We start from the raw sequence: 12,845 nt of genomic DNA, 5'->3' as shown, positions 1-12,845 counted from the left end.
TTACCAAGATGTGCTTTTATGAGTATTCCTCATTTGGTCCAAGTCCAAGTTATTAAGACCTTCCTCAGCCTCTTGTGACTTGACTACATAGTCTTGTGCCTATCAGAAACGGTTTCATAGTGGGAAACCCATGCTTTGAAGGATCGAGCTCTTGTTGTGGTCCAGGCTGTATCTGCATGTTACGTGGAGGAATCCACTGTGCTATGGATAGATCTCATTGTTTTCACATGTTCTATTTAGGCGGACCAAACCGAAATGTGACTGTGAATCCGGCTCCTCCTTCCTCAGGTGACTGGGGCCTGCCAAACTCAAAGGCTGGCAGAATGGAGCCTATGAATCCCAGTGCCATGGGACGACCAGGGGCAGATTATAGCGCCGCTCTACCCAGGCCTGCGATGGCCAGCTCCTTGCCCGCCCTGCCCATGCGGTCCAATAGCATCCCAGGCACGAGGCCAATGCTGCAACAGCAGCAGCAACAGCAAATGCATCCAATGAGTAAGCACCCCCTCCCTTCCCCCTCTTTGTTTCTTTAAATACAAGCAAAGAAAAAACATGTTTTAGGGTAATTGTTTGAAAATTTATACTTTCTGTGTGCTTCTCCAGGGCGTGGTGAGATTCCCATGGGAATGGCAGTCAATCCTTATAGCCAATCAGCACCATCTAACCAACCAGGCTCCTGGCCAGAGGGCATGCTGTCCATGGAACAAGGCCCTCATGGGACTCAAAATAGGTGGGGCTTTATTTTGTGACTTTGGAGAACACTGGCTTTAGCTTATCGAGCACAAGTCCCGAGCACAGGCACACACGGCATTTTGTGGAGACGGCGGGTGAACAAACGGGGTAGAGGCAGCAAGCAGCAGCATTCACGAGAGGGAGGCTATGGTGGACACTGCAGAAAGTTCAAGGAAATTCCATGATCTTTCTAGTCTATTTCCCACAAACATTTTGAAGCCCCCCTGTATTACTTAGCTACAGGCTCATTCCGTGGTGCAGCGCCTGATGACCTCTCTGGGACAGTTAACTCCCATGATGATGATCCCCTAGGCTGGGGGACAAATGAACACCCGTCTTAGACCGCAAGAACACGTTCCTATCCACCTCAGCATTCCGGAAAATTCGTGTTTTAGGATTGGTTAACTTCTTTCCAAAATCAATTTAAACTTGTCAGGGATTGTGGGCCAAGTCTATATTTGGTTTTACTTGCTTGGTGGGATGCTTGAGCGCATGACAGAAGCCACCTCTTATTGTCATATCGGATTACAGTCAAAGCCGACTTCTTCAGTAAGCACAGGAAAACGCAAAACAAACCAAACCTATTGAGGAGATAGTGAATTTCTGCCGGTGAGCGCTTCTACCCAGGAGAGCACCAGTAGTTTCCGTTGGCAGTGCTGTTGTGAGGCAGGGTGTGTGTCTGCCCCTCTCCCTGTGTGTGTGTGTGTGGGGGGGGGGGGTTGGGGGGAAGACAGTGCCGTGTGGCATCACACATGGAGTCAGTGAGCTTTGTACTTACCGGACGCATGAGTTCTGTGGACCTGCTGCAACAGCCACGGGTTAGGTAACAATTTGAGCTTTAGTTTTTCTGTTGACTTTAGCTCTTTCGATAAGATGACTGGTACACCACCTCTATTTGTTAGGTCTGGAAATACCACCTTCTCCCAAATCTCTTGTGTTTCCTGCATATCTAATGTCTGGAAACCACTTTTTGGTGGTGGGATTGGCACCTAGTTACTGTGGCCGAAGATGGCGTGGTGAAGTTGTAGAGTTGTTGAGCGTGCTGCGGTCAGGTGGCAGCGAGTGGGCGCCCACCCTTAGCTCCCGTGTGCGCAAAACAGCAAACCACTTCCCGGGGCCTGCTCACAGCGCTTCCTTTCCTGTGCTCCTCGCTGGCGGGTTAAATCCTTGTTGTTTTTACCTTCTACTTACTTATTAGTGACCTTTGGGCTATTTGAGTGTTCATATACATTAAACATATTCCGTAAGCTTGCTGTGGCTGTGTGTGTGTGTGTGTGTGGTCATAAGGAGAGTGCACACCATTGGAATTGATTGTAAGCCTCTTTTTAGGCCCCTTCTGAGGAATTCCCTGGATGATCTCCTTGGGCCACCTTCCAACCTAGATGGCCAGAGTGATGAGCGAGCCTTGCTGGACCAGCTGCACACCCTCTTGAGCAACACAGATGCCACAGGCCTGGAAGAAATTGACAGAGCACTGGGCATCCCTGAGCTTGTAAACCAAGTAGGTGGCATAATTGTAGAGGGGGTGGGTTAAGAAAAGGAACACATGCACATATATGAAGCCACGCTCAAGAAGGCCTATATGTGAAGAGGCTTCAAACAGTTTGTTGAAAATTTTCATTTTCTGTTGATTTCAGTTTTCCACGAGCCTTCTGAAGCCTCTGTAGTGTGCATCTCTTTTTAAGACGACTGTTTGCCATGTGACATTCCAATACCAGCATAAAAATGTAATAATATACTCTAGAGTTGTGATACCGCTCCTAACAGCTTACTGCTTTAGTAAGATGTCAAATTCTAGAACCAGTCTAGTGAAATGAGAAGCCTTTTCATGCAGTGAGGGCTTCTCATTCTGTAGTTCTCCTGCTATCTGACCAGCTGACTTGTCTGGGAGTTGAAGCTCCTTCCATTCCCTGTGGTAGGTCTGTGTACACTCCACCCGTGTCCTTGTTCCCCACCACACGCCCAGCCTGTGCTGCCCTGGGTGTGGAGTGTCGCCGCTCTGCATTCAGAGAGGCTGGGGTGCACTGGAGACTCCGTCTTTGATGGAGTCCCAAGCATGGACCTGGTTATGCTACAGGTGGGAAGCACAGGCATAGACCTTGACAACCGGTCAGAGCCCAGTTATTTCCTTCTTGGTTGTTGACAAGCTCAAAGCTTGAACTTTCCTCTACAGGAACAGCAAAGTTTGGGGTGGGAGGAGGAGAATCGACTGTGTCTGAACGGCACTCGATAGTCAAACCGAAAGTCGAACTTCAATGAACCTGGGCCGGCAGAGCCGTGAGTTGTGTCTTACCTGGGACTCACGGGTGACTCGCGCAGACAGTGTTAAAATAGTTCTTAGACAACATTAGTGGGTTAAAACAGTGTGCTTCCCCCATCCCCCCGCTTTATTTATTCTAAATAAACCATCACCATGCATCCAAAGAAAGTTCGTGTTACCAGCAGTAAAGCTACGAGGAAAACTGCGAGAACCACGATGGAGTTAGAGACAGAAAGAAGTTGTGAATTAGAATCAGGTCGCCGCTTGTCTGATCTGATGGCTAAACACAACACGGCTGCATCGACCTTTATCAGGAGGGATTTGATTAAAGTGACTAATGTAGCGAAAGGTGTGCAGTCGTTAACCACGCAACAAGCAAACCACCAAGAGATTCAAAAGTCACTATTACTTGAATAAATCAGAAACAACCAACTCTATGCTGACGCCACAGTTGAGGCAGGAATCTGAGAATGCTGAACGCCTCCATAGTGATTGAAAGACCTAGAAAAATTGTAAGCGTAATTTTTGGTACCTCAGAACAAGTGCTTGGTTTTTCCATTATTTCTGATGGAAAAATATGTTTGGTTTGTGAACCTTTTGATGTTTGAGCATGAGTTTGGAATGAATTGAGTTCAACAATGGAGGTATCACTGTGTTTTCATTTATGGAAACAATTTTGAATGAAATGAAGAGGGAAAATATTTCTAAGGTAGCATTGATGTCCATATAACTAGGGGGACACATGGGCCAAGGGCACGCTGGGGCTGGTGGGATGAGGCCATGTCTACAGTTTCCACGGGTTGAAGAGTGGGTATGGGAAGCAGCGCGGCCCTATGTCTGGCTCCAGGAGTATGCACAGTACTGGGATGAGGAAGGGTTGCCCAACCCAGGCTCAGATGCAGGTGAGGGTCACACCAAGACCGTTAAACCCAAACCACCACCTCCCCTGCCCCCAAACTAAAACAATTTCAATTTAATCTGGATATAGCTTTTTTTGGCCCCGGTGATAAGCTATTTAGTGTTCTTTACGTGACAGTGACAGCAATAAAATCCAGCCTCGGCCTGCCACGGGCCTCGTACAGAGATCACGCTTAGTCACGTTTTAGAGTGACCACTAGACTCTCAACAGGCACGAATGCACACAGATGTGCAGACTTGAAAGTCCTTGGTGTTAGTTTTGCGTTATGAGGGTTACTGTTTTAACCATCTGTTCATGGTTGTTTTACACATCCCGTTTTCCTGGTCCGATACCATCTGCTGGATACAAGGAGCCCTGGAGGCACATGACTAAGTGCCTGACTGCAGCCTGCTTCTGCACAACTCTGCCAAATGCAGCTTGATGGCACATTCAAGTTGAAATCCCTCCTACGTGTAGCTGTCATGAACGTGCTTATGCGTGACGTCTTGCTCACTTAATCTGTTTCTGTACTTCTCATGCAAGAGGATGTTGTGTGTGTTTTAAAGGCTTTGTTACATATTTCCTCACTGTTCTGAAGCATTGTGCTAGCTGCTTTCCTACCAGCAGGGGATGAGCGGTTGGTCCTCGCACCCTTTTCCCAGCACCTGCTGGTGTGCTAAGCTGAAAGAAGTTACCCACCAGCGTGTTTCCTAGCCAAGTCTGACTCATGCAACCTAATAGGACAAAGTAGAACTAACCACTCCTTAGGGCTTCTCCAAGGCCACCATTGCTGTGGAAGCACATGGCCTCGTCTCTCTCCCGTGCAGCGACTGGTGGGTTTACACTGCTGCCCATGTGGCTAGCAGCCGAGTGCAAAGAACACACACGAAGGTACAAATGGAGGCAAGAAGGAAAGAGTGTGCAAGTGAATAAACAGATACTGAGTGTGACTATACTTATATATCCTTGCCAATCTTATAGACCCACTGCTCGCTCGCTCGCTCTGTCTCTCTCTCTCTCTCTCTCTCTCTCTCTCTCTCTCTCTCTCTCTCTCTCTCTCTCTCAATAGAGCAAACCATGTTTTAAATTGTATTTCTTTGATCTGCATGAGTGGGCATCTGTCTATTGGCCACTTAGGTTGTGGAGTTTTCTAATGGAGCTTTTATTTTGTTGATCTGCATGACTAGTTTGTGTGTGTTCCATCACTGATTTCCTTGCTAAGTCTTTACTTCCCTTCAGCAAATATGTATGTATCTTCTGCATGCCAGTCGGTTAGAGGATGAGCCATTAATTCCATCCAGCTCCCTAAGCTCTCCTCCCACCAGACAGGCAGACCCCAGAAGGAGACCCCTCATGTAGGAGATGGGGATGCCCTTGAGGTTATGAAGGAAAGGCCTGTGATCTGATGAGGCTTTGGCCAGGGGCCTGGGAGGAGAGTGGGGTTCTCAAACAGTGATGTCTGAGCCGCCATTTAAAGGATGTGTGTTGTCTAACACGTTGCAAGTACTTTTCCTTTTTGTGGGGCCTTGTTATGACTTTCAGATGCTCAGATTTTCAAATCCAGGACGACAGAGTACAGCGTAAGTGGAAGTGTCAGGTCGGGAAGCTTTGGGAGCAGATGGCATGTAAGCCAAGACCCAAAGGGTCCAGCTATGCCGTGGGCTCCGGGAGAACATAGCAGAAAGAGTTACGAGTCCTGGAGGCAGGAAGGCTAGAAAGCACCTGGAAGTATGTGTGCGTGAAGGGCCTGGGGTTAGAGGACGGGGAGAGGTCAAGGGGAGGTGTGGTGCCGCTGAGGCATCTTGAGGACTGGGAGCCTGGGAAGGGTGTGAAGCAGAGCAGCACTCTTAGAAAAGTCGTTGTTGAGCAAAGTGACCCTTCGACTTCACACCAACAAAGTCAGGCGACACAGAAATACTTTACTGAAGAAGCTGTCTCTTGTCCCTGCTCAGTGGTATGAGAGTCAACTTCTTACTGTTTGTCTTGGGAATATTTTATTTCTAAGACATGAGTATGGTGTCATTTCTTTATCAGTGCCAATAGACTTCTGGATATCATAGTTGCTTGCGGTTATGTAGTCGTTGATTTGAGACCCTTGGAGTCAGATGTGGTCAGAAATTTGGAAAGTTTTGGATTTCAGCAATGTGGAATGGTGCATATGTGCCATTCATTCCGTGAGCCTGCTGGTAGAACTTTGATTTGCTGAGAGAGAATGTGTGTGCATGCATGGACACATACAGCCATTGCTACTTCTCCCCAGATGTTTCAACAGAACCATCCACCCCTCCCCCTCTGCTCCCCATGCTGAGATACATTTTTTTTTACATTTTATTAGGGGCTCATACAACTCTTATCACAATCCATACATATACATACATCAATTGTGTAAGCACATCCGTACATTCTTTGCCCTAATCATTTTCAAAGCACTTGCTCTCCACTTAAGCCCTTTGCATCAGGTCCTCCCCCCCCCCCCCCCCCCCGTCCCTCCCCGCTCCTCCCTCCCTCATGAGCCCTTGATAATTTATAGATTGTTATTTTGTCAAAGCTTGCCCTATCTGGAGTCTCCCTTTCCTGCCTTCTCTGCCATCCGTCTCCCAGGGAGGAGGTCATATGTGGATCTCTGTAATCAGTTCCCCCTTTCCAACCCACTCACCCTCCATTCTCCCAGCATCGCCCCTCACACCCCTGGTCCTGAAGGCATCATCCACCCCGGACTCCCTGTGGCTCCAGATCCCACATGCACCAGTGCATAACCTCTGCCCCATCCAGTCCCGCAAGGTAGAATTCGGATCATGGTAGTTGGGCGGAGGAAGCATCCAGGATCTGGGGGAAAGCTGTGTTCTTCATCGGTACTACATCATACCCTGACTGACCCATCTCCTCTCCTAAACCCCTCTATGAGGGGATCTCCAGTGGCCGACAAATGGGCTTTGGGTCTCCACCCTGCACTTCCCCCTTCATTCACTCTTTGCATGATGCCTTATACCTGGTCCCTTTGACACCTAGTGATCACACTGGCTGGTGTGCTTCTTCCATGTGGACTTTATTGCTTCTGAGCTAGATGTCCGCTTGTTCACCTTCAAGCCTTTAAGACCCTAGACACTCTCTCTTTTGATAGCCGGGCACCATCAGCTTTCTTCGCCACATTTGCTTATGCACCTGTTTGTCTTCGGCGATCGTATCATGGAGGTGTGCAGCCAATGATAAATGAGTTTTCGTTCTTTGATGCCTGATAACTGATCCCTTCTGGACCATGTGATCACACAGGCTGGTGTGTTCTTCCATGTGGGCTTTGTTGCTTTTGAGCTAGATGGCCGCTTGTTTATCTTCAAGCCTTTAAGACCCCAGACACTATCTGTTTGGCTAGCCGGGCACCATCAGCTTTCTTCACCACATTTACTTGTTCACCCGCTTTGGCTTCAGCAGTTGTTTCGGGAGGGTGAGCATCGTAGAGTGCCAATTTAATAAAAGAAAGTATTCATGCATTGAGGGAGTGTTTGTGTAGAGGCCCAAGGTCCTTCTGCCACCTTAATACTAAACCTATAAATATAGACACATAGATCTATTTCCCCATCCATATATATATATATATATATATGTACATGTCTTTGTCTAGACCTCTATAAATGCCCTTTGATTCCTAGCTCTTTCCTCCATCTCTCTTGACTTTCCTCCTGCCCCACTACCATGCCTGGGCTCAGCTATACCTCTTCTTTACGTAACCTTACCCTTGATCATTCCCTACCAGGCTGGCCACTCCCCCCTCACTACCATTTTGGGTCCCGTGTTGTTCCCTTGTCCCTGTGTTTGTAAACACCACTTCCTTACACCCCCCCTACTTCCCCCTATCCCAAGTCCCCCCCGGAACTGTCGGTCCAGTTGTTTTTCCTCCAGATAATTCATCCAGCCTGTCTTATTTAGACAGTCCTGTGGAGACAATAACATGCACGAAAACAAGACAGAGGAAAACAAAGCAACAGTATACAACCAGACAACAAAACAACAACAAACCACTGACAAAGAACAAAACAAAACACATCAAGAAAGAATAGCTTGTAGTTAGTTCAAGGATCATTTGTTGGTCCTTAGGAGTGTTTTCCAGTCCAGTCTGTTGGGGCACCACGCCCTGGCCCCAAAGTCCACTTTCAGCATTCCCTGGGGACCTTGCGACTCCATTCCCTTGCTGTTCCACTGCACTCCCCCAGTGCTTTGCCTCGGTGTGGTGGGATCAGGTCAGGTACAATTCCCACACTGTGTCTCCGGTGCTGTCCCCTGTATCGCCCTTGGTCACTGAGGGGCATCATGTCTCATAGTGGGGCCAGCCATGTTGTTCTCAGAGGACTGGCTGCTCTAATCAGGAACATCATCCTCACGGCCTGGTGGGCCAGGCTGTGCTCCACTCTCTCCTCCTCCCCCTTCATCTGCTCCCGTGTGCTCTGATCAGATATGTCCATCTCCCGGAGCTGCAGAATCAATGTCATCCTTTGGAACAATTCTTCTCGGGGGAGGGGCTGCCGAGATACATTACATTAACCCCTTTCCTCCCTCTGGCAGGTTCCCTAGTTTATGTCCACCTTCTGAGGCATGGCTGGACATGTATAATTGTTAGTCTTGAATCTGGTTTTCTGAGTCATTTTCTATCTTAATTCGCCCCTTTGTTGAGTTAAAACACAACCTCATTTAGCTTCCCAGGCCCTTGTAGCACGAGATAGAATGTTTGGGGTCCTTGTGTGTCAGCAGATAACTCTTTTTGTCTTCCTGCAGGAGTTCCTCTGAGAATTTTGAAGGGCTGTCCCATAGTTCTTGGCCCAGGTGTGCATGGTGGGGGTTCTGACAGTGGCAGTGTTGCACCGGAGTCTCATTCCATTCTGCTTCCTGTGCTTTTGCTTGTGACCCATTAAGTATTTATTACAGAACTTTTCTCTTTAGAAATTTAATGAAGCCATATCTTGGTATGGTTCTTATTCATTCTGCTGTTAATAAACAAAACAAAAATGAAACAAACCAACCTTGTGCTTTCCACATGTTCAGTTTGAGGTGCCGAGCATTCAGGCTCCGAGACATTGGGACTGGAGATGGAAGTGTAGCATTTGTTGTGTGACTGGGACCAAAGCAGAGAGTAGTGAGAGAAGGTTGCCTGGGACTTAAGGGGGTGGGTGTGCCAGGCTAGAGCAGTGAGGTCATGCCACAGAACACAGTTGGGTGAGGTGTGCTGGAGGGGGACAGCTGGGGAGGGTTTTCCGCAGGCTTGCTGTCTGTCCCCAGGGTGGAGGTCGAGAATACTGTACTGTTCAGATCTGAGCCTGGCAGGCCCTCCTCCCCTTCCAGAAGGCTCCATCTCTTCCTTTTCAGTCATCCACTGACTGCCCTTTGTTTCCCAGGACCGTAGGAACAGTGTTGCCACGTGGTTTTTAAAAGGCAGAGTGTCACTGCTGTCTCGTGTTCCTGGAGGTCACCATTGAGGGCAGCAGCCACACTGCTCTCTCCTGAACCCTTAGGCGCATCCTTGCCCCTCTCCCAGTTGCTTTTGGCTGCCAGCAGCCCTTGGTGGCCCATTGCTGCTTATGGCTGCAGCTGCTTCCTGAGTATGGCATCTGCCTTCCACAGTATGTCCTGATGTCCAGTGCCCAATCAGAGGGATTGGGGAGCGCCCACCCCCTCCCATGTGAACTTACTAATACCTATAGTGACGACCCCAGACGAGCTCACTTTCACCGATACCAGGACTAGGCCCACCTGTGAGGCACACTCGTTCTTGTACATATCGCTTGAGGATTTATCAGCCTCAGGAGTGATCATTGGGTTTTCCTTTTATAATCGGTCTGGGAGGTCCGGGTTGGTGTAGACTCTGGTCTGGGACACACAGAGCCTCTCAGACTTCCTGCCTTGTTGGTGTTGGACTCGGCTGCAGTTGGGCGTCCATGTGTCCGAGACCTGGAGGAGGCTCTGGGGCACAGCTGGGGGCGTGTGGGGCTGGCGGGTACTCAGGGGCTGCAGGTGGTACGTGGATGCAGCAGTGTTGCATACACACGTCGGACTTGTCTTCCTGCCTCTAAGGCACAGGTTGCCTGTAGTGTTCCCAGATGTGCTTCTCTGGTCATTTTATGCGTTTGACATTTCAGGGACAAGTGCTGGAACCCAAACAGGAACCCTTTCAAGGCCAAGAAGCAGCCATCATGATGGAGCAGAAGGCAGCATTATATGGGCAGACATACCCAGCCCAGGGGCCCCCAATGCAAGGTGGCTTTAATCTCCAGGGACAATCATCCTTTAACTCTATGATGAACCAGATGAGTCAGCAAGGCAGTTTTCCTCTCCAAGGGATGCACCCGAGGGCCAGCATCCTGAGACCCCGGACCAGTACCCCTAAGCCGCTTCGGATGCAGCTTCAGCAGCGACTGCAAGGCCAGCAGGTAATGGGCAGCCTGCCTGCTTGGGCCCAGGGTGCCGTTCCCAGGCTCCCCCAGCCTCCCCTTTGTTTCAGACTGTGTCCTTGGAGCTGGTGGAGACTTGGGAGAGGCAGCTATCCACCTGGCACCCATAGGCTTTCCACCCCTCCTTAAATAACACAAGCGATTATTAGCTTTTTCTTTCTCTGCACAATTTTCTTCGGGCTACCTGTGAGAATGGACTGCCTTTTTGTAAGGGTCTGTGCACGTCAGCATTGCTCGTGGGCAAAGAGAAGAGCTTCCTGGTACCATGCTCTCTCTGCCCTGTTGTTCCTAACCAGATCGCAACATTTTTTATCTTGTAGATGTTTCTAAAACGTGAACACTGTGCTTCTCTCATTGTTTTCTCTATCCCCAAGAAATAGTTGAGCATTCAGTGACTTCATTGTTTATGTCTGAGTGCATGGCATTATGAAATGTGGGGAACGGGACCATCTAAGCAGGTGGATGAAAGAATTTAGTGTCTGGGGCGCCAGGGCACCGGTGTTGCTGAAAACCATCTCCTGCTCTCAGGAAGCCAGGTCAGGGTGGATGTGTACCGGCTCCCCTTCATCATCGCTCCCCACCCCCTCCAAGTGATCCAGGAAACGGCAGCCAACCCCCCCCCCCCACACACACACAAACACCCTGCTATCTAGGATAGGGTAGAACTGCCTTGTAAGTTTCTAAGACTAATTTTTTTAAATTAATAAATCACTTTATTGGGAGCTCTTACAGCTCAAATAACCATTAACCATCCATACATCAATTGTAGCAAACATATTTGTACATATGTTGCTATCATCATTTTCAAAACATTTTCTCTTGAGCCCTTGGTATTAGCGCCCCCCCATACACCCCTGATAAATTATAAGTGATTATTATTTTCATATCTTACACTGTCCACTGTTTGTCTCCCTGTGCCGTTTCTGTTGTTCGTCCCTGGGGGCTGGTGTGAGTGTGTGTGTGTGTGTGTGTGTGTGTGTGTGTGTGTGTGTGTGAGAGAGAGAGCGAGAGAGAGAGAGAGAGAGAGAGAGAGAGAGAGGATCATTGTGCTTGGTTCCCACTGTAACTGTTTTCTGGGAGTAGAAAGCCCCATATTTCTCCCAAGAGAGAACTGAGTCAGGGCTCAGTGGGACGAAACTTATTTTTTCTCAGTGCCTGAGTAACCCCAAGAAACTGCCTCGATCAACCCCTCCACTCCTGCTGCTGACACTCCTGAGACGCAGCCTGGCCACCACCAGGCAGGCGGGGCAGGGAGTTCGGAAAGCAGTGCTGGACTCATTGGCACCGACCACTTAGATTCCACCTGCTGTCTTTCCTCAGTTTCTGAATCAGAGCCGCCAGGCGCTTGACATGAAGATGGAGCACCCCACTCCGACAGGGCCTGCGGTGATGAGGCCTATGATGCAGCCCCAGATGAATGCACAGGTGAGGACCACTCTGTGGGGGCACCTGTCAGGGCCCCTGGCTCCCAGCGCGTGGTTGGCTTGCAGTAAGTCCAGCTTCCTGTGTAAGGAATCATATCCCAGTTCATCCCCCATTCTCTCGCTCCTTGCCAGCTCTCTTGCCAGTGACTAGGAGGCAATAGGAAGAGTGAGCGCCCCTCCATTAAACCCGCAATTAGGGCTTTTAAGTCATTGTCTCTGCGATGATCAGTCAATCAATCACTGTGTGGGAGAAAAGCCTAAACTTGCTTTTTAAAACAGCCATGATTCCTGAAGGCTCCTCCTGGATTATAAAACCTATGCTCACTGGGTCAAACCTCGGCATGGGGAGAGTGGGGAATGAGTGTATAACCCTGCCTGCAGTGAGAGCCTCCGAGGGCCCCCTTCCCACAGGTCCCCTCTCAGCTGCCCAACAGAGCTGAGGGGTGCTTACAAGGCAGACAGCCACACAGACAGCTTCCCTGGAGCTTGGAGGATTACTGTTGATGCCCCATACAAGACAACCCCCACCCCCTCCCCCCACCCCGAAAACCAGCACCCAGAGAGGCCCAGTGTTCACCACTGGCGCCTAGTCTGAAGTGCAGAACGCGTCTACATCATTCCCGGTTGGTGCAGCCAGGCCATCTGCCTTGTCCAGCGTCCTGGTGCTCGCTGACTTGGCTTCTCTGTGCCTGACGCCATCTCCACATGCTTCCCTCAGTGCCACTCACCCCGCAGAGTCCCTTCTGCCCGTCTGTTCCTGTTGTTTGGCGCCGTCATCCCTGAAGAAGCGTGTCCTCAGATCCTTCCACTCAGTTTCTGTGTTGAGGAGGTTCTTCCATGTGAAAGCTGGATGCCTGCGTTTGTGTAATTAGTGTCTGAATTCTATTAAGTAATTTGTAGCACTTCCTCCTGTGGTTGGAGAGGGCACCAGCCCCCCCACCACTAATCACGGGTTCAGTAAGCACAATTGTACGGTTGAGATATATAAATATTAAAGTCATCGCGAGCACGAGAGAAGAGATATTGAAATAATGGAGTCAGACACATTTCACAGTAGCAGTGCTCACCTCAGCCCTGCTTGGTGGTCTGTGTGG

General features: G+C 49.4%; 1 protein-coding gene across 7 annotated transcripts in view; it reads left to right on the top strand.

Moving 5' to 3' along the window:
• Positions 1 to 12,845, top strand: part of NCOA3 (nuclear receptor coactivator 3) — a 150,356-nt gene that overhangs the window by 131,444 nt on the left and 6,067 nt on the right. For 5 of the 7 annotated variants that reach the window (XM_075528636.1, XM_075528637.1, XM_075528633.1 and 2 more), the window contains 5 exons: positions 241 to 495; positions 604 to 730; positions 2,062 to 2,233; positions 10,016 to 10,306; positions 11,648 to 11,752. In XM_075528636.1, the coding sequence (XP_075384751.1) occupies positions 241 to 495; positions 604 to 730; positions 2,062 to 2,233; positions 10,016 to 10,306; positions 11,648 to 11,752 (950 nt within the window). The remainder of the gene's footprint in view (positions 1 to 240; positions 496 to 603; positions 731 to 2,061; positions 2,234 to 10,015; positions 10,307 to 11,647; positions 11,753 to 12,845) is intronic. The other 2 variants (XM_075528639.1, XM_075528638.1) reach the window with 1 other exon arrangement.

This window comes from Tenrec ecaudatus, chromosome 12 (assembly GCF_050624435.1).
Source record: "Tenrec ecaudatus isolate mTenEca1 chromosome 12, mTenEca1.hap1, whole genome shotgun sequence".
Classification (NCBI taxonomy): domain Eukaryota; kingdom Metazoa; phylum Chordata; class Mammalia; order Afrosoricida; family Tenrecidae; genus Tenrec; species Tenrec ecaudatus.
The sequence above is the reverse complement of the archived record's forward strand: the minus strand, read 5'-3'. Positions and strand labels throughout refer to the sequence as shown.